The 26,809-nt window shown below is 38.7% G+C and overlaps 1 protein-coding gene and 1 pseudogene across 1 annotated transcript in view; both read right to left on the bottom strand.

The window, feature by feature from the left end:
- The window catches only part of WDR19 (WD repeat domain 19), a 107,429-nt gene that overhangs the window by 60,243 nt on the left and 20,377 nt on the right, over nucleotides 1–26,809 (bottom strand). The window contains exons 5-14 of the mRNA XM_026508747.4: nucleotides 23,337–23,452; nucleotides 19,744–19,859; nucleotides 15,028–15,108; nucleotides 13,761–13,873; nucleotides 13,319–13,492; nucleotides 5,067–5,137; nucleotides 4,453–4,625; nucleotides 4,246–4,360; nucleotides 3,289–3,395; nucleotides 2,431–2,553 (exon numbers count right to left, since the gene is read on the bottom strand). Coding sequence (XP_026364532.1) covers nucleotides 2,431–2,553; nucleotides 3,289–3,395; nucleotides 4,246–4,360; nucleotides 4,453–4,625; nucleotides 5,067–5,137; nucleotides 13,319–13,492; nucleotides 13,761–13,873; nucleotides 15,028–15,108; nucleotides 19,744–19,859; nucleotides 23,337–23,452 — 1,189 coding nt within the window. The remainder of the gene's footprint in view (nucleotides 1–2,430; nucleotides 2,554–3,288; nucleotides 3,396–4,245; nucleotides 4,361–4,452; nucleotides 4,626–5,066; nucleotides 5,138–13,318; nucleotides 13,493–13,760; nucleotides 13,874–15,027; nucleotides 15,109–19,743; nucleotides 19,860–23,336; nucleotides 23,453–26,809) is intronic.
- Nucleotides 7,024–13,309, bottom strand: LOC113262420 (protein BEX1-like; annotated as a pseudogene).

Genomic DNA, 26,809 nt, shown 5'->3' with positions numbered 1-26,809 from the left:
CTTCATCAAAATAAAAACATTTCTTCTTTATGAAAGACACTATTAAGATAATGAAAAGACAACTAATGCACCGGGAGAAAATACTTGCAAAGCATGTATCGATAAATTATGGACCTGAGTCCAGAATATATAAAGAACTCTCAAAAATCAATAAGAAAACAACCCAATTAAGAAATGGCCTAAGAAATTTGAACAGACACTTCTCCAAAGATATACAGAAAGCAAACAAGCATATGAAAAGATGCTGGTGGGGGGGAAGGAGAGAAGAAGAAGGAAAAAAAAGATGCTCTACAGAAGTCTGTTAGGGAAAAGCAAAATCATAATGAGATTTCACTACACACTTAAGTGTGACTAAAATTAAAAAGATGGACCATATCAAATGTTAGAGAGGATGTGGAGGAATTGGAATGCTCACACACTGCTGATGGGAATGTAAAATGGTGCAGCCAATTTAGAGAACAGTTTGTCAGTTTCTTGAAAACTTAAACATACACATGCCGTATGATGTAGCCATCCTACTTCTCAGTATCTACCTAAGAGAAAAGAAAGCATATGTCCACGCAAAGACTTGAACATGAATGTTTATAGCAGTTTTATTTGTAAATACCCCATACTGGAAATAATCCAGGCTGGAAACAGCCCCAATATCCATCCTTAGGTTCATGGGTAAGCCAATGATGATAAGTGTATACTATAAAATACCACCCCAGCAAGGAAAAGGAATCAACAATTGATACACACAAGAGGAATGAATCTCAAAATAATGATACTGAATAAAAGAAGGCAGACAGAAAGAAGCGCATACTGTATGACTCCATTTACATAAAACTCTAGAAAATAGAAACACGTTTATAGTGACATCGGGGGGTAGGACAGGAAGGAGGAATCATAAAGAGGCATGAGAAAACTTTTGGCGATGATGAATACGTTTACTATTTTGATTGAGTTGATAGTATTTCACAGTATATACATGTCAAAACTTATCGAACTGTGGACTTTAAATAGCAGTTCGTTGTGTATCAATCATACCTCACTAAAACTTTAAAAAACATATTTTCAGAATCACTCAAGAAAGAGATGGAGATAAATGCTAACTATGGACAGACCACCGGACCTCGAGTTCTTAGTTTCAAAATGCCACCTGGCATAGTGGGAAGAGTGGATTTTACACCAGGAGATACTGTTCACGCTCCACATCTGTTACGAACTTACTAACCTCTTAATCTTCAGTGTTCTTCAGTCTCTCAAACTTCCCTGCTTATTTTACAAAACTAATGAGATAAGACAGGTGAGATCAGGGCTTTATAAACTGTTCTGTCTCATAGAAATGTATTATATTTGCTATTATTTACCATATCCCTTACCGCTTTACCTGATACATGAGACCTACCCTACTGGTGCATATTAACAAATAGATGATTATTTTAGGTTGAACTTAAATTTCAAATCTCTCTTATGGCAATAAGCATGTTTTAAGACATGCTTTTTTTTTTTTTTAGAAAACAGTTTAATGTGAGAAAATGAAACATTTGAAACAGTGAATAATTGTTTTTCTAATGTGGAAAACAGTGCCCTTCCTACCTTCACTAAATTTTTTAGAGATTGAACAAGACAACAGGTATGATATGCTTTGAAAAATCTTTGAAAACTTTTTACAAATGTTAAGATGCTATTACTATAATTATGTTTTATGCCCACCTGACTAGTGTCATATTTAGAGGTATAGGGCACCGGTATTTCAAAAGACCAAAAGATTGGGGCGCCTGGGTGGCTCAGTCTGTTAAGCATCTGACTCTTGATTTCGGCTCAGGTCATGATCTCAGGGTCATGAGATCGAGCCCCACATCAGGCTCCACCCTGAGCATGGAGCCTGCTTAAGATTCTCTCTCTTCCCTGCCCCTCTCCCTCCACAGCTCATGCTCTCTCTCTCTCTAAAAAAATAAAACAAAGAAACAAACAAAACAACAACCAAAAGATTGAAGTGGGATTCTCGATATTCAATTATTTGACTATTTACTAAATGTAGGCACTGGATATCTAAAGTTGTATAACATATCTTATGTTCATCACCAAATTAAATCCTTAAAGCATCTAGATAAGGAAAACGAGGCTTGGAATGGGTTAAGTAGCACCTAGCAATTAAGAGAACTGGCATTTGAGCCCAGATTTTCCAGACTCGAAAGTCTGCTCTTTTTACTCTGCCATCAAAATTGCTTATATAATCACAAAAGCACTTGCTACTAGCAAACCATGTGACTTATGTGCTGTATATAAGTGTATATACAATGTAGTGTATATATGCTGCATACATACATCTATATATATGTATATATTATGTATCTATTTTATATACATATATACACACATGGATATTACAAAGTAAAAATTAGGAATTCCCCTGTGTTCTATACCGAAGAAGCGAGTACGCACATCTGTACCATAGACGAGGAAATCCCCGGTTAAGGCATGGCATAAGATACGGCACTTATCGTCCACTGCTGGGAAAAGCCGAGTCTCACGTTCTTCTTGAGCGTCCAAGATTTCACTTTCTATCTAAAACATAAAGAATAACAGTAGCTCACAGATTTGAGTAAGGCTGGTCTGCACCATCTAGGAAGACAGGGGAGCGTCGTCATCTTAAGTTCGATGAAACATTCAGACTCATCAGACTACCCGTCTATTGAGAAAGACATCGGACAGGAACCACAGCTGGCCTGCAGGGCAGCATCAAACATCCCGCTTTAGTGGGAATAATCTTTGCAGCAGGCTCTGCAGGGGGCTGGTAGCTTTTCTCTTTGGTTTCCCAGAAGCGAAGGGCCAAGAAATAGATGTAGGTGATGCCCCCTTGTTTAGAAGACCCACATTATAGGAGCCAATATCTTTTGTACAATTTAATAGGTATAGTTTCAAGGATCCCCACAAGTGACGTGCCCAAATACGTAAGGCAATTCATGGCAGGAAGCCCAGACATAGAACGTTCCCATCAGTTTTTAATGTCCCACTAGGTGCAGTTTACCAACAGGGTCATTTTTACCATGGTAATATTGTGAGTAGCACAGCTGACACTTTGTTGGGTTTCTTGGGAACAGACCAAGTTAACCGAGCATCTCATGCAGAAGGGTAAAGGATTTTGTTAGTCCTTTATCCACACCTGGCTTTCCAGCTAGTCTGTGTGTGGAGGCTTCCTGAACAGAGTTCTTGGTATTATGACATTAGGCTGTTTATCATCATCACTCATCTGAGTCATCACGAGGCCCACGGGCTCCAGGACGTCAACCTTACACTTACCAAATGCAACTGGACTTTGCCTTCAAAAAGCGCAGCAGCATAGTCAGAATGAAGGCAAACGCTGGCGACTGTCCCCAGATACTCCACATCTTTCAATTTCTTAACAGCTGTAGCAATTAAAAAAAACATACACATTGAAATATAAATAAAATTACATTAAAATTGGCAACTAATTTTTAAATGGGTGCCTTTTTAAGGATATTCTGAATCTACAATTTTTATTTTAGCTATTCTAAAGAAAATCCGTAGTTGTCATATAAATTTGCCTTCAGGAATTCCCTAATGATTCGCATGAAACAAAGGAACAGAAAATAAAATTACACGTGAAACCACCAGAAATTTCACTTTAGTGACAATAAGCCTAATGGTGTAGTCTGAGGCGAAATCTCTGGCTGGCTCTACTCCTGAGGGATGTCTGACCTCTGGTGGGGAGGAGAAGAAAAAGCCAGGCTCCCTTCAGATGCTACTGGTCATAATGTAAAGAAAAGGAGGGGGGAGGGACCCAACTACCTGACCCAAGGAGCGCCTAAGAAAGTCACTGTGCAAAGATGGATCACAACATTTTATTTCAGTTAGTTTTCCTCACGACCCTTGACCCCTTACGTGTAGGCGAATCCTCATTTTCCAGACGAAGTCTTCTTAACCAAGGCTTGGAGGGGTAAAGAATGTCTATAGCCACCCGGCTCCAAGAGGCAGCAGGCGAATTTAAACTCAGGGCCTAATTCTGAAGGTCAGACTTTGCCCACTATACCACGCTGCGCTCACCACAAAGGTAAAGAATAAAATCTTTCCAAAAATTATGCAAAATTTTTAGAGGATTCACAAAACTGTTTAAGCTTCTTAAGAGCTGAAGGAAGAGCGTGAAAGACCTGGTCTTCAAAGAAAGTTTCAATGCTTCCCAAATAATAACAGAAATTATATGCTAGATAAGAAGATGACAACTGCATTGAGACTTGCCATTCTCTCCAAGGACATAAAACCAAGCGCGATTATTCATCCCCACAGCCAGATGATAAAGCCCGACTGCTACGAAGTTGGGCTCCACGTCCACAGAAACTGTGATTGGCAGCTCCTGTAATATAGGAAAGGAACAGTAGCAAGTCAACTGCTACAACTGCTTTGATTTTACTAATAAATAAAATCAAAATAACACCATTTTCCTACTCCTTCAACAGGATTGGCTACGGTGACTTCGAGGAGGGAGGTGAGGTATGCAATCCTTGTGCTGCAGGCATCCCCGAGTATGGGCAGCTTGGTCAAGAAAACATGCAGCGAGCCCCTTTGGGTAGACAGTGCCAGCAACTGGCCGTCATCTGTCCAGGACAAGGTGCCCAACCCTGAAATAATTGACAGAATAAAGGATCAATCAAAAACAAGTAATAAGGTTACAGGCAAACAAGCAAATATTTTCACATAAGCTGCAGAGACGTAAAAATCTTCAAGTGTTGTCTTTAATAGTTTAGTCTACACAGAGTAAAAACTCACCATGGACAGGCGTGTGAACATGAGCATTGATTCATTCAGTAGTGGCTTAAAGGGAAAGTGTGTACGAATTTAGGTTTTATAACGGAAATTGAGATTAAATTCACTATAAATCTTTAGATCGAAGTGGACTTATAGCCTTCTATAATTACTAAAATAAGTAAGTTATTTTAGGGAACTCTCATGAAGGGCGTTAATTTTATTCCTCCTATAATGAATGCAAATCAAATAATAATAAAGACATTACTCTGTAATTGCAGTGATAAAATGTCACTCTGCTTCAGAAAAATCAGTACCTTTATTTTCATCATCCAGGTTGATTATAGCATACATGTCTTTTAATTCTGCCAAGTCATGAATTTTAATGCTGAAAAATGAAAAAAATATGTATATTGTAAACATAAGTGTTAAATAAAATTGTTTTCGTTCACAAAAAATTGTAAGCTACAAAACAGGTCAGTGTTCTCCGAAAAGGGATGCATAGAATAATCTATTGGGTCAAGGTAAGAAAATAACAGAATTTCTGTAATTATACTTTATCTTAAAAAATATCCCTTTGGGGCATGGTAGTTGTGCCTGGCTTAATGTTCTGATCTATAGTTTCAGGAACAAGGAGGTTTAAGTTGCCCTGAAGAAAAGTCTGAGTAGGAAAACATTCTCCTGACCAGCATTATTGTAAGAGAAATAAGGTTTCTCTTTGCAATGTGCTCCCCCCACCACTCTGACTTCTTTCACAGAAAAAGTAATGAGGTACAATAGAAAGAGCACTCAATCTGGAATCACAAGGCATAGGCTGAAAGCTCTGAAAAACTGGGGGCATACTACTCCATAGGGCTACAGGGAAGATAGGTCGATTCAAGCCAAGGAAAGCTGTGTGGCACAATGTTAGACCCTAACGGCTCTAAGATGTCTTTCCTCCTTGTCTCCTTTCCTCTCTCCTCCCTTCTGCCCTCCCTTTATATATTTCCCCTTGTTGTTTTCATTTAACTTTTTGTTTTGATAGACTTGTAAATCCACACGCAGTTGTAAGAAATAATACAGAGATTGTATATACCCTCCACCCGCCCCCCGAATGGTAACGTCTTGAAAAACTACAGGATAATATTGTAATCAAAATACTGACATTGATATAATCCACTAACCTTTCTCAGATGTCCCAAGTTTTACTTGTACTCATTGTGTGTGTGTGTGTGTGTGTGTGTGTGTGTGTGTGTGTATTTAGTTCTAAGCAATTTCATCACATGCAAGATTCCTGAGATCCACAACCATAGTCAGGACATAGAATAGTTCCAACACCACAAGGACCCCTTGTGTTGTCCTTTTATAAACACCTTAACCTCCTTCCTCTCCACCCTAGCTCTATCCCTAACCCCAAGCCACCACTGATCTGTTCTCCATCCCTATAACTTTATCATTTCAACAATATTACATAAATGGAATCATATGGTATTCAACATTTCGTGACTGGCATTTTTCACTCAGCATACCTTTCTGGAGATTCATCTGAGTTATGTGTATCAGAAGTTTGTTCCTCTTTATAGTTGAGCAATAGTCCATGATCTGGATGTACCAGCTGGAACATTCACCCACTGAAGGACATCTGGACTGTTTCTAGTTTTGTACTATTACAAATAAAGCCACTGTAAACATCCACACTCGGGTTTTTCTGTGAATATAAGTCTTCATGTCTCTGGGGAAAATGGCCAGGAGTGAAACTGCTAGGTCGTATAGTAATTGCATATTCAGTTTGTTTGTTTGTTTAAGAAACTGCCAAACTGTTTTCCAAAGTAGCTGTTACCATTTTACATTCCTACCAGCAATGCATGAGTGATCTAGGTTCTCTTCATCCTTCTCAGCATTTGATGCTATCACTATTTTTAATATACTAATACTATGTGTTTCTCCATTTATTTGGGTCTTCTTTGACTTCTTTCAGCAGCATTTTGGTATTTTTAGCACAAAGACCCTGTACGTGTTTTGTTACGTGTATATCTAAGTATTTCATTTTCTTTGGAGTGATTAAAAAAGGCGTATTTTTAATTTGGTTTCCACATGTTTGTTGTTAGTATATAGAACTGTGATTGATTTTTTGTGTGTTGATCTTGCGTCCTGAGACCCTGCTGCACTCACTTACTAGTTTTAATTCTAGGTGTTTCTTGTTTGTAGATTCCTTGAGATTTTCTATATAAGCAATCATGTCATCTGCAACTAGAGATGGTTTTACTTTTCTCTTCCCAATCTGGATGTGTCTTATTTCTTTTTCTTGTCTTACTGCAGTGGCTAGAACTTCTAATGTTAGGTTGCATTACAGATGTGAGAGTAGGTATCCTTATCTTGTTACCAATCTTAGAGGGCAAGCACTCAGTCTTTCACCATGAACTATGATGTTAGCTATAGGTTTTTTGTAGATATTTTTTATCAAGTTGAGGTAATTCCCCTCCATCCCTAACTTACTGAGAATTTTTATAATGAATGGGTGTTGGATTTTATGAAATATTTTGTGTGTGTCAACTGATACGATCAAACGGTTCTTCAGCTGTTGATATGGTAACTTTGTTGATTTTTTAATGTAAATAAGCCTTGTATACTTGGAATAAATCCCAGTTGGTCATGAGATATAATTCTTTTCATATATTGCTGAATTCAGTTTGCTAAGTTTTGTTGAGGATTTTGTGTCCAAATTCATGAGAGAGATTGGTCTCTAGTTTTTTTGTTTGTTGTTGTTGTTTTTTGCTTGCTTTTGTTTTTTTTATACTTTGATTTTGGTAAAACGGTAATACTAGCCTTATAAAATAAGTTGAGAAGTATTCCCTCCACTTTTATTTTCTGAAGAGATTTTGTAAAATTGGCGTGAATTCTTTTTTTAAATGTTTGGCAGAATTCTCCATTGAAACCATCTGAGTGTGGAGATTTTTCAAGGCTTTAAAATTATTTTTCAATTTGTGTAAGAATTACAGGGCTAATTCAGATTATCTGTTTCATCTGGGTTGAGTTTTGGTAGTCAGTGGTTTTTGAAGAATTTTTCCAATCTTCCAAGTTGTCAAACTTCTGAGTTACCTGTAGTATTCCTTTGTAATTCTAAAGTTGTAGTATTCCTTTATTACCCTTTTAATAGCTTCCAGATCTGTAGTAATATTCCTGTTTCATTCCTGATATTGGCAATTCATTTCTTTTTAATTTGTCATTCTTGCTAGAGGTTTATCAAATTTTTTTTAAATTCCAGCTTTTTTTCCTATTCTATTTTCATTGTCATCAGCTTCTGCTCCTTATGATTTTATTCCTTCTGCTTTACTCTTATTTTGCTTTTTTTTTTTTTTCTAGTTTCTTGAGGTAGGAACTTAGATTACTGATTTGAGATTTTTTTTCCTTTGTATATATAAGCATTTAATACTATAAGTCTTCTCCTCAGCATTGCTTTAGCTGTATCTCATATTTTGATATGTTGCATTTTCATTTTTATTTAGTTGTATGAGTTTTTTTTTTTCTTTTAAACTGCTTTGTTAACTTCACAATATATAATGAGCATCTTGCCATGCAATAGGGTAAAACTCCCCTGCTGACAGAATCTTACAGATTGAGTCAAAATACAACATTCAATTGGAAGCTGGTCATAGGAGACCCACAAGAGACATGTAACACCAAAAGGTTTACAACAAAGGTACACTGAGAACTGTAAGTTTAGGAAGCAGGTGTGTCTTCCTTATTAACTTCAGGGAAAACATCAGGGATTCAAGGCATCAGGCAAAACTCCTCATGATGGTCATGGTGAGGTGGGTCAATGCTAACTGCCCCCAGACTGTGACAGAATTGCTTTGCCTTCAGCTGTCTCACCTCCCCAGCCCCCTAATCCTTTCCATATTCTCTTCTCTCATCCTTGCCTATGGTTCTCCAAGCCTCTGAATCATGACCCATCTATACTGCGGGATGGGCTGCCTAACAAGGAACAGCCTATGAATTACTCTAGGCACACAACAGTCACCAGCTTCCAAAGGAAGGGCCAAGGGCTCTCCTTTACTAGCAACGTACTTCTTCTCATCCTTTTTTTCATTTTCCTGGTTGGCATTGTCCATGTTGAGACTTTTTACTGCTTGTTCCTCTTTGGACACCATTGCTCCTGGTTCCATCCTTGCAGTCTCCTGCTCTTCTCGATTCTGTAAGTGTGCCGACGTGACACACCTGCACACACTTAGACCTTCTACCCTTTGGGGTAGCTCCTGCCCATATGCCCTCAGGGCAACCAGAGCAAGAAGGGAATGAGCCAAGGCCAGGTCTGATGCTAGAGCGAGGTGTGCGAGTTGGCATTGGCGGGTCACGGCTTAGTTGTATGTATTTTTAAATTTGCTTTGAGATATACTCATGAATTATTTGGAAGTAGGTTAACTTCCAAGTGTTCATTGAATTTCCTGTTGTTTTTCCGTTACTCATTTCAAGTGTGATTACATTATGGCCAAGGAACATATTTCGCATGACTTCAATTTAAATTTGTTGAGGTTTCATGGGCCACGATATGGACTATCTTGGTGCACATTCTATGGCAGCATAGAAAAAACATGTATTCTGTTGTTGGGTGGAATGTTCTATAGATAGATGTCTGTTAGGTCTAGTTGGTTGACAGTGCTGTCCAAGTCTGCTGAGAGTTTAGTGAAGCTACCCCATGGTACTGCTGCCTCAGCATCCATTCTGTTTGGCCAAGCGGCCTGTGGTGACCTTACACTGGTCCCTCCTGCGAGTGCATGACCTAGAGAGTCACAAGCAAATGTAAGATCCTGATGTGACTTCCCCAAAAGCCTTGTGATCAACAGTCTCCCCTGCCTCCCAGCACCTACCTGCCTTATGTGCCCCTAGAATAAGATCTCTGGGGCTTGCCAAAACCCCACTCTTTTGGTTAGAACTGACCAATCTGTCCTTAGCCTGGGAACCCTAAAGCAGTCTATCCAGGAACCCTATTTTTTTTTCATGAACCCTATTAAAAGCACGTGCCTCTGATTCTGTCTTTTTGTCTGCACTGTGCCTTGACCCCTCTCTTAGGCCCCTCAAGACATGCCAGTTACTTCCTCCAAGACCTGTTAATAATGAACATTCCTATTTCGATTCTTCTTCTTGTGTGTTGTTGAACCACAGCCCATGATCTGGCACCCTGTGCTCCACTTCATAAGTGTCAATTTGACACTTCTATGTCCTTGTTGATCTTCTGCCTAGTTGTTCCATATATTATTGAAAGTGAAGCCCTGAAGACTTCAACTATTATTATTGTCTATTTCTCCCTTTAATTCTGCCAGTTTTTACTTCATCTATTGTGGGGCTCTGCTGTTAGGTGCACACTCATTTAGCATTATTATATCTAGTCAATATGCAATACGCCTCTTCATCCCTGGTAATTTTCTTTGCTCTCTGATACCCACATAGCCACCCAACTCTCCTCTGGTTAATGTTTAGATGATCTTTTTCCATCCTTTTACTTTTTACCTAGTTATTTCATTATATCATTACACTGAAGTGAGTTTCAACAGATAATAAGGTCATTTAAAAATTCTATTTTAATAGTCTAATAGCCTTGTCATTTACACATTTAACACAGTTAATTGATCAGTCTGAACTTAAATCTACTGTTTTATTGTTTTCTGTTTGTCCCTTTTGTTCCCGGTCCTCCTTTCCTGCCACCTTTTAGATTTGAACATTTTTCAGCATACCATTTTAATTGACCTATTATTGTGTTTTTGTATATATCTCTGCATATTTTTAGTGGTTACTCTAGATTATAAATACATATTTAATCTCTCATAAGCTCTTTAGAAGCAATATTTTACTAGACTACACGGGGGAGCTGAAGGCAATGCTTAACTCACTGAGCCACCCAGGCGCCCCTACCCTCTCCCCTTTCTGTTGTGCTTGTCTTACGTACTGCATCTTAAACACTGAACACACTATCAAACAATATCATAGTACTTTCAACAGCCACATATATGTTAAAGATCTCAAAAGAAAAAAAATGACCTATTTACCATTTCTGCTGCTCTTCATTCTTTTTTTTTTAATTTTATTTATTTTTGAGACAGTGTGAGCTGGGGGGAGGGGCAGAGGGAGAAGCAGACTCCCCACTGAGCAGGGAGCCCAACCCAGGACTTGATCCCAGGACTCGATCCCAGGACCCAGGGATCATGACCTGAGCCAAAGGCAGATGCTCAACCAACTGAGCCACCCAGGCGCCCACTCTTCCTTCATTCTTGATGTCCCTAATTTCCTTCCGTCATCTGTTTTCTTCCATCTGAAGAACTTCCTCTAGCAATTCTAGAGCAGGTCTGCTAGCAATAAATTCTCTTCCTTTTTCTTCATCTGAGAAGGTTTCCATTTCACCTTATTCCTGATGGGTAGTTTCACTGGGTAATGAATTTCAGCTGACAGTTCTTTTCTTCCAGTACTTTAGAAAGTCATGATGCTTCCTTCTGGCCTTGATGGCTTATGGTGAGAAATCCATGGTCATTTAAAATGTTGTTCATTAGCTGTTTTCAAGGTTTTTTCTTCGTCTTTACTGTTGTGTTTTTTGTTTTTTTTTTTTTTGACAGAGATAGAGACAGCCAGCGAGAGAGGGAACACAAGCAGGGGGAGAGGGAGAGGAAGAAGCAGGCTCCCAGCGGAGAAGCCTGATGAGGGGCTTGATCCCAGACCGCCGGGATCACGCCCTGAACTGAAGGTAGAGGCTTAACGACTGAGCCACCCAGGTGCCCCTCTTCGTCTTGAGTTTTCAGCAGTTTGATGATGATGTGTCTGAGCTGGGTTTTTTGGGACTTATCCGTTTAAGGATTTGCTGAGCTTCTACAATAGATAGGTTTATGTCTTTTGCCAAACGTGAGACGTTTCCAGCCATTATTTCTGAGACTCCTGTGACATAAATGTCAGACTTTTTGGTATTGCTTCATAGGCCCCTGAGGCTCTTGTTTATTTTTTTTCAATCTTTTCTTTCTCTGTGTTCACTGGGATATTTCTATTGGTTTATCTTTAAGTTCGCAGACTCTTTATGATCTCCATTCTATTAAGTACACTGCATTAATTATATTTTTCAGGTCTAAAAACTTCCATTTAATTATTCTTTAGAGATTCTATTTCTTTTCTAAGATAGTATTTCCATCTGTTTCAAGAACGCAAGCCCTTATCTCTTGGGGCAAGTTTATAATAGCTGGCACCTGCATCATCTTGGCACTGGCATCTTTTGATTTCCTTCTCCTGAGTTGAAATTTTCCTGATTGTTTTTATGTCAGGTAACTTTAGGTTATATTTTGGACATTCTGAACATTACATTTGAGACTCTTGCATCTTGTTTAAATCCCACGGAGAAGGTTTTTGTTGTTTTTTTTTTTTGTTGTTGTTGTTTAGCAATCAACCCAGTTGGATTCAGGCTATGAGTATCCACCAGCCTTCCGTGGGATGTAGCTGCGATGTCAGTTCTGCTTTCAAAGGCTCTGCAGTTGTGTCTGAACAGGCCTCTGTTTGGCCTACTTTGTGGTCCACAGGGTTTGCATTATGGTCTACCCCTCAGAGTTCAGTTCTCAAAGCCTTTGGTATCTTTAGGGTGAGATACACATATTAGCTCAGAAGTGAACCTGGGAGTTCATAAATATCTTTCGAGGGTTGCTTTCCAGAGCTCTTTCCTCTCCAGGATCTCCCTCGTGTGTTCTGATTCTCTGGGGCTCCCCTTTTTGGTCTTCCAGCAGCAAAGCTGGGGCTCCAGTTACCCTGTAGTGCCTCGTCCTTCCACAACTGTACCCATACCTATGGCCAACAAGTGTCAGGGCAGAGAGAAAAATAAGCAACAGGATTTGCCCCACTTCCTGGGACCATAGCTCCTCTACCTGGAGGAAGGTTACCCTCTGTCAGAGTTGCAGGTGCCTGCGGGTCCTTTCCGTCATTGTTTTTGCTGCCATGAAGAAGTTGCTTGGTGGCTGGGGCATGAAAGAACAAAGAAAGAAAAAGAAAGGAAACTGGGAGATGGACCCAACTCTAAGTGTTAGAGGACTTCTCTTTCTGACAACTTGAGCCAGAACCAGAGGGCTTCTCTTGGAGCTCTGTTGTTTATGCTCTGGTGTCTACTTTCAGATTTTGGTTGCCTTGAGTCTTGAGAGCCTGGAAGGCAAATGGGAGACTCCTCACTGGTTTGGTGGTACTTCACATTCTGCTCTTCTTCTTCAATCTGCCTACTATTTACTTTTCAGAGTCCTTAAATAGCTGTTCCAAGCCTTCTGCCCAGGTTTTATGGTTGCATTCAGTGAGAGAGTTAGGGTAGACCGTACTGACTCTACATTACCTGGAATTACCTATTTTAAGATTGATTTCCAAGCATTCTCCATTCCAGGTTTTGCAATTAGTATACACATAGCATTTTACATTTTGCCCTGCGTGTTACAGCAGGAATCTTAGAAATTTTCAATTGCAAACATGTTTTAAGAGTGCAGGAGAGTACTGTTGACAGATTCATATTAGCTATCAAAGTCTTGTTGAATCTCTTAAATATTCCTTACATAAGCTGTCCTAGGAATTTTTGAATATAACTTACCAATTATCACCACATGTAGCCGCTTTATTAAGGGTCTGTGATACCGCAATACAGGTTAGACTATCCTTGTGGTCACGAGCCTGAAGTATCTCTTGACCAATCTCTCGAATATGAGTGGAGATGACCACAAAAATTCCACGTGAAAAACCAATCATGATGTAGCCATCACCGTACCTATAGCAACAAAGGCAACGACACAGTACAAGGACGGTGAACTGTCATCGGCAATACAGTAAATAAGTAAGTAGATTAGAACTAAGGAAATACAGAATATAATTTGTCGAGGGCCAGAAAATCTGCTACGTAGTTTCACATATTAAGTTATAGTCTATAATCTAGAAAATGTTACACATAGAAGTGAAAATGTTATGGGCAAAAATTAAATACAATTAGCAAGGAAAAACACATGGCTATCTTTTGGTAGGGAGCTTCTTGTGCATACCAGCTATAGCAGACAATGTTCCCGTAGCACTGCTGAAATTCCAGATCAATTGGGTTATCTGGCTCATTCAGATTATAAAGAAACAGAGTTTTCTTGCCAACCACCACACTGATCTGCCAGAAAAGATGAAGAGATTGTGAAATGAACTACCCAGTACTTCATGAAGACCAATAAGCAAATTCAAATAGCTGAACCTAATTTATGAAAACAATAAGCCAAGTTTACATTACATGTTGTAACTAATACGATAACAATGTGACTTTAAAAAATACATTGTACTAATATACAGTCTGGGAAGGGTCCTTGGCTTTACACATATCCACCTTTGAGAAATACACTAAAACAGCTGGGTGGACTAGCTTCTTAAAATGCTCTCTGCCTCTCATTAGAGCACTGCGCAGTGCGGGACTGTGAGGCTGACACAGTTCTGCTGAAACTGAACGCACGTTCGGAGTACAGAGCATCTTCCATCCTAACAGATCATTCTGATTTTGAGCCATCGGGGATTACAGTCCACACTGGTGGATAACTGAGCTTGGCTTTTTGCATCACTCTTTCCATCACCTGCAGGTCACTGGTCAGTGTGGCTAGACTAGCGTCCCTCTGTTACACACACAAGTCAATACTGAACTGTAATTCTCAGTAGAAGGTTTAACTGTGTGAGGGAGAGAAAAGAGTGTATTACTTATTTGCGCTCATTAAGGGTGATGGATTTCTATAAGAAGAGAAACACTCTGACATAGTTCCTTGATTCTATCAATTATAAGTCACTATTGAGTTAATAATAGCTCTTTAAAGAAACAGAAACATTATTTCACTTAAATATATTTATATTAATTGTGAAAATCATCTGGATTTCGGGATAATAAAATGTGGCAGGAAAAATGCATCTAAGATGTTAACAAAAACTACAATTGCCAGAGTTCTGGTCACCACCTCTAAGAGAGTGAAAATGAAAAATCATATGGAAATCAATACTTCTGTTTATAAAGGTACTTTCACTGATTTTGCTACCACAAGAATGAGAAGAGCAACACCAGCTGTAGTAGGAAGATGTCCTCCTTTGCTGTGATAGCAGGTAGCTAGCTGCTGTCGGCAGCAGCAAAAGCAACATATGCCTCAGACACTGGAGCCTGTACTGACTGAATAAATGACAGACCATAATCTATTTATCACTGTACATTCTGAACCATTCTAGAAAAGGAGAAAGTATAGTGTACACAATTATCAAAGTAACTTGGCCATGGATGTGACTTAGCATTCTTACTGTGCTTTCAGCAGCAGACATTCGGTCGTCAGTCTTCATCATGGAAAACTGCATGTTGCTAGGCTCTGATCTCACTGCTGTCTGCAGGGATGGAAATATTATCACTATGAATAAGTGTAACCCTTAAATTCATTCTGAATATTAATAAAACCGGTAACCTGCTTTCACTTCTGTCATACCTGAAAACCCCACTGCTACAAACATCCAGAAATCCCGGATGAAACAGAATACATGCCTTATTAAATAGAGAGATAAGCTTGAAAGAAGGTAGGGAAAATTTCCAGAGACAATAAGCAAAGATCAAACCATAAACCAAAGTATGTGTAGAAACTGATGCTGTCGCTACCCAGAGCAGGTGGTAAGGAGACAATAAGGAAGCCCATGTAACTTGGGCTGAACTTTGGGTCAGAAAAAAAGCTGAGGGGCGCCTGGGTGGCAGAGCGGTTAAGCGTCTGCCTTCGGCTCAGGGCGTGATCCCGGCGTTATGGGATCCTCCTCCGCTGGGAGCCTGCTTCTTCCTCTCCCACTCCCCCTGCTTGTGTTCCCTCTCTCGCTGGCTGCCTCTATCTCTGTCAAATAAATAAATAAATAAATAAATAAATAAATAAAATCTTAAAAAAGAAAAAGAAAAAAAGCTGAAAAAGTTCTTTTCAAATCAAAGACCTTCCTATCTTAACTATGATGTGAAGTTCGAATTTATACTTTAAGTGTCTACAAAGTCCTTGGAGTGTCTGTCAAAAACAAATCCAAGACCTCTTCCAAAGCTGCAAAAAATTTCTACAGACAAGCCCTGCTGAAGATGAGCTCACAATTCAAAACGTGAAGTCAAAAGAAATAATGCATCAAGAACAAAAGTCAGCAGATCTACAAATAACAGGATTATCAAAGAGATCATAAAATAATACATTAAATATGACCAAAGACATAAAAGGACTCATAAGTATAACAAAAGACTTAAAAAAAAAAAAGTCCAGACAGGTTTTTTAGAGAACTACAAAGTACCTTTCTTTATTAAGGGTACAGCTAACCCTTGAACAATGTGGGGGTTAGGGAAGCTGAGCCCCTACATAGTTGAAAATTCACATAAAATGTTGACTTTCCCCAAACCTAAGTACTAACAGCCTACTGTTGACTGGAAGCCTTACCAGTAATATAAACACTCAATTCATACATGTTTTGTATGTTATGTATATTAAATACCTTATTCTTATAATATAGCAAGCTAGAGAAAAGAAAATGTTATTAAGCAAATCAGAAGAGAAAATACATTTATGGTACTGTATTTATCAAAAGACATCCACATATAAGTAAACCCACACAGTTCAAATCCGTGTTGTTGAGGGATTAACTGTATACTTGACATACAGTATCCTATTAGCTTCAGGTGTACAACATAGTAATTCAATATTTATATATAAAATGATCCCCAGGGTAAATCTAGTTACTATCCCACTACATAAAATTATTATAATATTATTGACTATATTCCCTATCCTGTACATTATACCCTCATGACTTATTTTTTTTTTATAACTAGAAGTTTGCACCTCTTAACCCTCTTTGCCTATTTTGCCCTAAAGTACTTTCTAAAAATAAAAAGTAGAATCATTAAAATAAAAAAACTCAGGGGCGCCTGGACGGCTTAGTCAGTTGGGCATCTCCCTTCGGCTCAGGTGGGACTGAGCCCTGCATCAGGCTCCCCGCTTGGTGGGGAGCCTGCTTCTCCCTCTCCCTCTGCCCTTCTCCCCTGCTTGTGCTGGCTCTCTCTCTCAAATAAATAAATAAATAAATAAATAAATAAATAAATAAATAAATAAAATCTTTTAAAAAATAAAATAACCCTCAATAAGATAGAGGCCAGACAAATTTGAAGAAAGAGTAAACTGATTAAGTAATTTATCCAGAAGGTTGCACAGAGTGACAAAAAAATAGATACTGAGAGAGATAAAGAGGAGTGCCTGGGTGGCTCAGTCGGTTGAGCATCTGACTCTTGGTTTTGGCTCAAGTCATGATCTCAGGGTCATAAGATTAAGCCCCACATCCAGCTCCCCAGTCAGCACAGGGTCTGTTCATCCCTCTCCCTCTGCTCCTCCCTCTGCTCTCTCTCTCTATATATAAAATAAATAAAATCTTTAAAAAAAAAAAAAAGAGAGATAAAGAGATAGAAGGTCCAATGTATATCTAACAGACACTCCAGAGGATGGAATAGAATGGGCAAGAAGTAATACTGAAAGAGATAATGACAGAATTTTCCAGAATTGATGGAAGACAGCAATCTTCAGATTTAAGGAACAAGACAAGTCCTTAGTAGGATAAATAAAAATAAATCCACACAAGTAACACTGGAGTGATCTCCAGAATAGTAAAGTCAAAGCAATTCAGAGACAACACCAAATAAAGCAATACTTTTAATGTATGCTTTGCTTACTACATGACAACTTAAATAGTATGTCTAATTCTAGAAGCATACTTCTTAGAGATCAGAAATGGGAAATAGCTATTTTGTATGTAGGTAATGGCTGAATGCAGTGATTTCCTGGGATGTTGCATAGCAAAATATTGTAAGGCCATGTCTTGATTCAGCGGAGGAAAAAAAATGCCAATATCAACTGATGATGTCTGATATGGGTATAAGTGTGAGTGGGGAGCTAATGCATTTGGACTTGTATATCTACCATTCTAATGCAAAATGGCACCAAAATAGAATGATCAAAATTTTAGGTTTCTAGAAAATATTTTTAAGAACCAGTTTAATCATGCTATGGTTCTACTCAACATGGTTGAGTTACTTCTGCCTAACTTTCAGCACTTTTCGGATACAGGAACCAATGTTCTTCTTCAGCCTTATTTTCCATAAATTCTCAAAGCCCTTATCTTCAGTCAAGCCACTCTTGAACAAGCCATGAACAAGCTATAAGTTTTTCCTCTTATCTCTGTCCATGTTGTTTTGCTAGGGTTGAATGACAGACTGTTAAATGTCTTATGGTATCCACTAAACCAAGTTTCAGTAGGGCACACCATTCCCTCCAGAGACTAAATTTGCAGCTTCCCTGGCAGCAGTGAGGTGTGAGTATATGACTAGGTTCTAGCGATATGAAAGGAAATAATAAATGCATATTCCATACTAGGTCCTCTAAATATTTCTTGCACTCCACCTCTCTTTCTCCCTTCCCTGGAGCAGAAGTCCAGATATGGTGCAGGTAACTATGCAGATGAGAACAAAACATCCTTGCAAATGGCAGAGCAACAAGATGGAAGGCACCTGGGCCTGGATACAGCCTTGTGAAGCAGTTTCGCAAAGACGATCTGCCTACCTGTCTCTGTTACATGAGAAAGAGGAAAAAACCACCTGAACTACCACATTCTTAGAGCCCTTGTAATTTTGGACCTATTACAAAATTTATCCTATACCTTGACTGACTGAGAGCATCTGTCTTTTAAAGATTCATAATCTAACTTGCATTGAGCTCCTCCATCTCAGATATTACAGAACTTGTAAGCTAAACTACAAAATATGTCCATCATATAAGGCTGTGTGTGTTTCATCATGATTAGTTCTGTCTTCTTGAGAATATGGGCCTATGGTCGGCAGCTTCTACGATGATCCACAGTGATCCTCACCTCCTGGTTTCTTTGTGTAATCCTCATCCCTACCCCTCTGAGTGTAGGCTGGATGTAGGGACTCACTTCTACATAACAGAATATGGCAAAAATGATTTTGAGATCAGGTTATTTATTAAGAGATTGTATTGTGGCTTGAGTTTTGAATGGCTGCTCTCATGCTCTTACCACCTGCTATGTTGTGAGGCACTCTATGGAGAGATCCATGTGGCAAGGAAATTAGGCGGGCTTCTAATCAATGGCCAGAGAGGAACTGAGGTCCTAAGCCTAACAACCTGTAAGGAATTGAACTCTTGTCAACAACCACGTGATTGAGCTTGGAAACAGATTTTTTCCCAGTCAAGCCTTCAGATGAAACTCCAGCCTTGACCAATAAAATGCAGTCTTGTGAGACCTTAATGCAGCTAGGCTGTACCTGCATTCCTCATCCACAAAAACTATAAAACAATAAATGTATATCATTTTGAAACTGCTAGGTTTGGGGGGTAATTTATTATGTAGCAATAGAAAACTAATACAGGACTATATTTCATATTTCTTCTAAAGTACAAAGCATGGTGCCATATACCTAGTGGGCATTCAAAGAATTTACTAGTCAATATTACCCCAGCAATACTAAATCATAAGCCAGGCAGTCCAAAGTAAAATTTACCCACTGGTGAGATTATGAAGTAGCTATTGGTAATACAAATTCCCTTAAGGAGCCACTGAAAAGCTAATCAATTGGGAAATTTGAACAGTAGTAAACTTTAATCCTAAAACTAAATTTAATTAGGGTTAGTTTGGAAGAAATTTAACGTATCAGTTAAAGGTATGAGCTTTAGAGTCAGGCAGACCAGACTCTGAGTCCAGTTATTTACATTTATATTATGAATATACACATATAAAGTACGTTCTCTCACAAATATACAGCCTGGCTATAACCACAGAGCGTGTTCTAATACGTAAAAAGAACAGTTTTTGTTGTTTAGCATGTGAAGTTATTGCATACATATCTCACAAAGAGATTTAAAAATCTCATAGATTAGTTTGGTAGACAAACTTTATTTCAGGGAAAATTTTGAATATATCAGACCAAAGATGTTACTGTATTACCTGTCTTATCGTGTCACCTTCCTGATTGCTAACTGTAATCATTTTATCTTCACCACCTAAAGCAAGCAGATTTTCTGCATTCCAACATCCACATGTGATTCTCTTAGTGTGTTTTCCTGAAAAAGAGATGATTTTTGTACAGACACATGGGTTTCTCAAAAAAATTAAAAGATCTGTGACGTCAATCTAGGTAATATGCTGTCAATATTAAACAGACAAGGAATATTAAATCCCATCAAAGCAGCTAGTGTCTCAGCAACCTTATTTAGAAGTTTATTACCAAGTTCTAAAGCAACATAACAGTATATAGGAGCAATGCTGCTTTTCAACTATTTATGTGGATACGAGAGTGGGCCTTACGTGAAAAGATACTCCGCTCCTCAACAAGTTTGCTTACCATAGAACCAAACCCGTAACAATAATGTCTTAAGAGCAGCAAATCCCAAGGCACTCAAGTTATCTTTACTACACTCAGCTTCACAGTGTGGTAGACCCTTGGTATAAGAGATTCACAGTTTTGGCTATTCATGTAAAACTCGAACACATATGATTTCTGATAATGCTGAGGTGCAAATCTGAATGCACCTTAGTGAGACTTGTGTTAAGAACGGAGTCACTAAACTAGTAAGTGATACTAGATGGAAGCAGTAAGAATCAGGAAACTTTTTCGTTGAGGAATTGGCCAGTGCAAAAACTGAATTTTGGGGCGGAAATCATACACTTGACACTGGGTGCATTTGTCAAAGGTCCTGGGATGGATAAATCCTTGAATCTCACGATTAATTCTACAATGAGGAGTAGACTGGTTAAGTGTGAATATTCTGGAGCCCAACTGCCTGGATTTGAATCTTGGCTCCACCACTGACTATAAAACACTGAGTAAGCTACTTAACATTTCTGTTCCTTAGTCACATATCCATAAATTGGAGCTAATAGTAGGGTGTGTTTTATAGAGCTGAGGATCAAATGAGTTCAAGCATTTAGAAGAGCGCCAGACATATAAAGTGCAATGTAAGTTTAGCTACTTTAGCTGCTTTTGAGACCAGAGACCATATTAATTTTATTCTTTCTACCCCTTACAGAACTATGCTGGAAGTAGGTTCTAAATAAGCAGTTATTAAGTGAGTAGACCCTGAGGCCAGAGTCCTGGTGTGTCAGAGGCTCAGCAAGGAGGAGAGTGTGGCTGGAGCAGAGGAAATAAGAAGAGAGGAGTCTGAGATGACATCAGAGAGCTTGCAAGGGCCAGGTCATACGGGTGCTGGCTGGCCGTTGTGAGGACTCTGGCTTTGACTCTGGGTGAAATGGACAGCCATTAGAAAGGTCTGAGCGGAAAGCTCACTCTGGCCCCTAGGTTGAGAATATGGTATGATGGGGAAAGAGCTGAAGCAGGGAAACCGGTTCAGAGACTGCAGAAATTCACATGGAAGATGTCTGAGGCTCACACACAGTGGTAACAGGAGGGTGGTGAGAACAGGCTGGATTCTGGAAATATTTGAAGGAAGAGCCTACAAGATTTTCTGGCAAATTAGATATGGAGGGCATGAGAAAGAGGAGAATCAAGGATGATGCTAAGGTTTTAGCCTGAAGATCTAAAAGGATGGGATGTCATCAATGGGGAGAGGGACAACTGTGAGTCAAAAGGGTTTTAGAGATTACATCTGAAGTGTTTACTGGACATGTCATCAGAGATGTTGAATAAGCAGTTGGATATACGAGTCTTGAGACAGGAAGAGATAAATATGGGACTAGTTAGGATTTACGTGGCATTTCAAACCAGGAGACCAGGGCGTAAAAGTGAAGGGACCATTCAGAGAAGCCACTTGAGATGTAGGCGGGCTTAGTGATCACAGACTAAGGGACTTCTGTGGTCCACTGGAACTGGGCCCAAAGGGACAGGCGTCAGTAAGGAAAAAAGTGCATGGAGAGAGGTGGGCAAATGCCGAAGACAAACTTCTTTCTATACCCCAGAAAGGGAGAAGAAAATCTCTTCTTCCTCCTTCCTGTATACCTCGTGGCCCCTTTGCCTCCAGTGCTCAGAACTCAGGCTAGCCTTAACATCAAGAACAGTCAACCTGTTCTGTGTGACTACTCCCCGTATTCTGGGCACTTAACACGTACTGACTTATTTAAATAATATTAACTCACAGTTAATCTACTATGGTATAACTGAAGTTTGAACCATGTTATTGGGGGACTGGTGATATTTAATTAAACCACAGTAAACGAATTTCATGTATGTAAAAACCATGCAACATGAGAACTGTCTATATGTAGTCTAGTTGAGGGAAATAAATCAGTGCAAGATTCAACAAGGTTAACAGCTTGTAGTTACTGCGACATGCCGGCAGGTCATGCTACCACGCAGGGGCTCTCTAGAGTGGAAAGGCTTGGATTTAGGAAAGTGAGTTATTTAAAAGGAAAAAAAGCAGAGCCACAAGCCATAACCAACTCTGAGAGAGGCAGCTATGTATGTAGCTAAAGGACCTAAGATATATAATTAACCTGAATCTCTTCGGGCCCATTTTACACAATTAATAAATTACTGAGACGAGACTCAATATTCATGTTAAATACAAAGATCACCTATAAAATCATGTACATGTGACAAATACCTGACACAAAATCATCATGCTTTGACAAATTATTTTCTTATATGTCAAGTGTCAAGTGTTCTGAGGCCTGTAAGTTAACTGGTTGGGTATTCCTACAGATGAAGTGGGATACAAAAAAATGCCTCACTGAAGTCAAATAGTCAATTTACATGGTGAAAGTTGATTTTTGTAACTCAAAATGTTTTGTTTCGTTTTTCAAACGGATCAATGGCATTACCTCTGCCTGGAGCACCAAAAATAGAAATATTAAAGACAGACATATATGTGAAAAAAAATGAAATAATTATGTGTCCTTAACTGAAAGGCACTTTCTCAAGTATTCTGTGGGCACTCTTATTTCCAGAGTTTAATTCCTTCCTTAACAATAAATTATAATTTTTTGGCTACCTGGGTATAATTAAGCCTACTAGTTTCACCACTCACCAGCATGATGTTATAATAATTGAAAAGAATCGATCTGTTTCTTCTTGGGTGTTCAGAGGGCAGATGCTAAGTGACAAGAGATTGGGGGAATCAAAGAGCCTGAACCAAAGTCAAACAAGGAACCACCTCTAGCCATATACCCTGAGGCAAATATAACTCACAGTGCATACCTAGACTAAATTGGTGTTTGGAGAGAGTAAGGGGTCAGAATTAAGAATCTAGATATATTCTGACCAAAACAGTCACCAAATGTTTCAGTCTATCTACTAATATGTCGATATGCACATGAGCAATTCCATGTCCACAGGTACAATTCGCTATTAACGCCCTGGTGTCCAAAGGCATAGTCTGACCTTAGAGCAACCATTCTATGTGGCCTGGTACTTCTTAGAAGACAGTGAAGAGCGATCTTACAGTTTAGCTAGATACAAGGTTTGACCAGGGGAGTTTTACTACTACACAATTTCCCTTGCAATATCAGAAAAATCTGAGGCAGTAAAACATTACATTTATGTAAAGCATCTCAAATATTGAGCAGTGTTTCCAGCTATCACCTACCCAGCACAGGAATCTTTCGAGATGTCTGACGATTATAAATAAGCAAATTTCCTTTAACAGTTCCAACAGCCAGGAAACTTCCAATTTTTGACCAAAGAAGGAAAGACATTTGATCCCTGTAACGTAAAGATAAAAATCACTAAAATATTCACAATCATAATCTCCAGATAGTTCTTTAAAAAAGTATTTCATGAATAATTTTAGTATCTACTTCGAAACTGAAGTACAAAATTAGAACGTAATGCTTTAGACAAAGACTAAGCGGTAAAGCCATTTTGGAGAGGCTGTTAAGATGATCTTATGGTCAGTTAGACCGAAAATACATATGTAATAAATACAAACTCCACTTCAGTCATGATGGAACCTCAAATTTCATAAAATGACTCATGATGAGATAGTTTAGTCAGTCTAATAATAGTTGTAAACCTGGAAGATTCTTAATGGATAATGACACCACATGCTTTAAAAAAAAAAGTAGGTTCCAGGGCGCCTGGGTGGCTTAGTTGGTTAAGCGTCCAACTCTTGATTATGGCTCAGGTCATGATCTCAGGGTTGTGAGACTGAGCCCCGCATTGGGCTCCACACTGGGCGGGGAGTCTGCTTAAGATCTCTCTCTCTCCCTCAGGATCCCCCCCTCAAAAAAATTTTAGAAAATAAATTTATAAGTAGGGTCCTGTAACAATATATTAAATTGGAAACATCACTGGGAATTCATCACCTTAAATAGGACATATCTTTTCCAGCTCTGTCACTTTTTAAGGTTTTTATTTAAATTCCAACTAGTTAACATACAGTATAATTAGTCTCAGGTGTGCAATATAGTGATTCAACACTTCCACACATCACCCAGTGCTCATCACCACAACGGCACTCCTTAATCCCCATCACCTATCTCACCTACCTCTTCCTCCCCCATCACCTCCCTTCTCGTAACCATTAGTTTGTTCTCTAGTTAAGAGTGTTTCTTGGTTTGCCTTTTTTTTCTCCTTTGCTTCTTTGTTTTGTTTCTTAAATTCCACATAAGACTAAAATCATATGGTATTTGTCTTTCACTGGCTGACTTATTTCACTTAGCATTATACTTTAGCTCCACTGATGTTGCAAATGGAAAGATTTTTTTATGGCTCAGTAATATTCCATTGTATACATATGTGTGTATATATCTGTGCGTGTATACATATAGATACACACATATGTACACACACACGCATACATGCACGCCACATCTTTATCCATTCATCAGTCAGTGGACACTTGGGCTGTTTCCATAATTTGGCTATTGTAGATAATGCTGCTGTAAACGTCAGGGTGCATGGATCCCTCTGAATTCATATTTTTGTATTCTTTGGGTAAATACCTAGAGTAGTACAATTGAAGGACTGTAGGGTTGTTCTACTTTTTTGAGGAAATTCCGTACTGCTTTCTAGAGTGGCTGCACCAGTTTGCATTCCCTCCGACAGTGCAAGAGGGTTCCTCTTTCTCCACATCCTCACCAACACCTATTGCTTCTTTGTTTTTGATCTTAGCTACTCTGACAGGTGTGAGGAGGTAGGTCATCGTAGTTGATCTGCAGTTCCCTGACAAGTGATGTTGAGCACCTTCTCATGTATCTTTTGGCCAACTGTATCTCTTCTGCTCATTTTTAAATTGGATTATTCATTTTTTGGGTGTTGAGTTTTTTAAGTTATGTATTTTGGATACTAACCCTTTATTGGCTATGTCATTTGCAAGTATCTTCTCCTATTCTGTAGGTTGCCTTTTAATTTTGTTGATTGTTTCCCTCACTGTGCAGAAGCTTTTTATTTTGATGTAGTCCTAAGAGTTTACTTTTGATTTTGTTTCCCTTCCCTCAGGAGACATACCTAGAAAGAAGTTGCAAAGGCAGATGTCAGAGAATTTACGGCCTGTACACTCTTTTCGGATTTTTACGTTTTCAGGTTTCCCATTTAGGTCTTTAATTCATTTTGAATCTTGTGTGGGTATGGTATAAGAAAGTGGTCCAGTTTCATTTTTTTGCATGTGGCTATCCACTTTTCCCCACACCATTTGTTGAAGAGACTGTCTATTTTCCATTGGATATTCTTTCCTGCTTTGTTGAAGATTAATTGACCATAAAATTGTGGGTTCATTTCTGGGTTTTCAATTGTTCCATTGACCTATGTACCTATTTTTGTGCCAGTACCATACTATTTTGAGCACCACAGCTTTGTAATATAACTTGAAGTCCAGAATTGTAATGCTGCCAGCTTTGCTTTTCTTTTTAAGGTTGTTTTGCCTATTTGGGGTCTTTTGTGGCTCCATATAAATTTTAGGATTGTTCTAGCTCTGTGAAGAATGCTGTTGGTATTTTGATAGGGGTTGCATTAAATGTGTAGTATGGGTAGTATGGACATTTTAACAATATTTGTTCTTCCAATCCATGAGCATTCTGGAATATCTTTCCATTTCTTTGTGTCATCTTCAACTTCTTTCAACAGTGTTTTAGAGTAGAGGTCTTTCATGTCTTTGGTTAGATTTATTCCTAGGTATCTTATGGTATCTTATGGTTTTTGGTGCAATTGTTAAGTGGGATTGATTCCTTAATTTCTTCTGCTGCTGCTTCATTATTGGTGTACAGAAATGCAACAGATTTCTGTATGCTGATTTTGTATCCTGAGACTTTACTGAATTCCTGTATCCATTCTAGCAGTTTTTTGGTGGAGTCTTTTGGGTTTTCTATATATAGTATCGTATCATCTGCAAATGGTGGAACTTTTCCTTTTTCCTTGCCGATTTGGATGTCTTTTCTTTCTTTTTGTTGTCTGATTGCTGTGGCTGGACTTACAGTAGGATGAATAAAAGTGGGTAGAGTGGACATCCTTGTCTCATTCCTATCTTTAGGGGAAAGGCTTTCAGTTTTTCCCCATTGAAGATGATGTGAGCTGTGGGTTTTTCATATATGGCCTTTATTATGTTGAGGTATGTTCCCTCTAAACCTACTTTGTTGAGGGTTTTTATCATGAGTGGATATTGTACTTTGTCAAATGATTTTTTGTCTCTTGAAACAATCATATGGTTCTTATCCTTTATTAATGTGGTGTATCACATTGATTGATTTGCAAATACTGAACCACTCCTGCAACCCAGGAATAAATCCCACTTGATTGTGGTGATTTTTTTTTTTTAAGTAGGCTCCATGCCCAGTATGGGGCTTGAACTCATGACCCTGAGATTGAGAGTTGCATGCTTCACTGACGGAGCCAGCCAACCACCTATGGTGAATGATTTTTTTAATGTATTGTTGGATCAGGTTTGCTAGTATATTACTGAGAATTTTTGCATCCATGTTTATCAAGGATATTGGCCTATAGGTCTCTTTTTTAATGGAATCTCTATCTGGTTTTGGTATCAGGGTAATGCTGGCCTCATAGAATGAATTTGGAAGTTTTCTCTCCTTTTCTATTTTTTGGAATAGTTTGAGAAGAATAGACTTT

This window comes from Ursus arctos, unplaced genomic scaffold (assembly GCF_023065955.2).
Source record: "Ursus arctos isolate Adak ecotype North America unplaced genomic scaffold, UrsArc2.0 scaffold_9, whole genome shotgun sequence".
Classification (NCBI taxonomy): domain Eukaryota; kingdom Metazoa; phylum Chordata; class Mammalia; order Carnivora; family Ursidae; genus Ursus; species Ursus arctos.
This window is presented reverse-complemented; position numbering and strand designations above follow the sequence as displayed.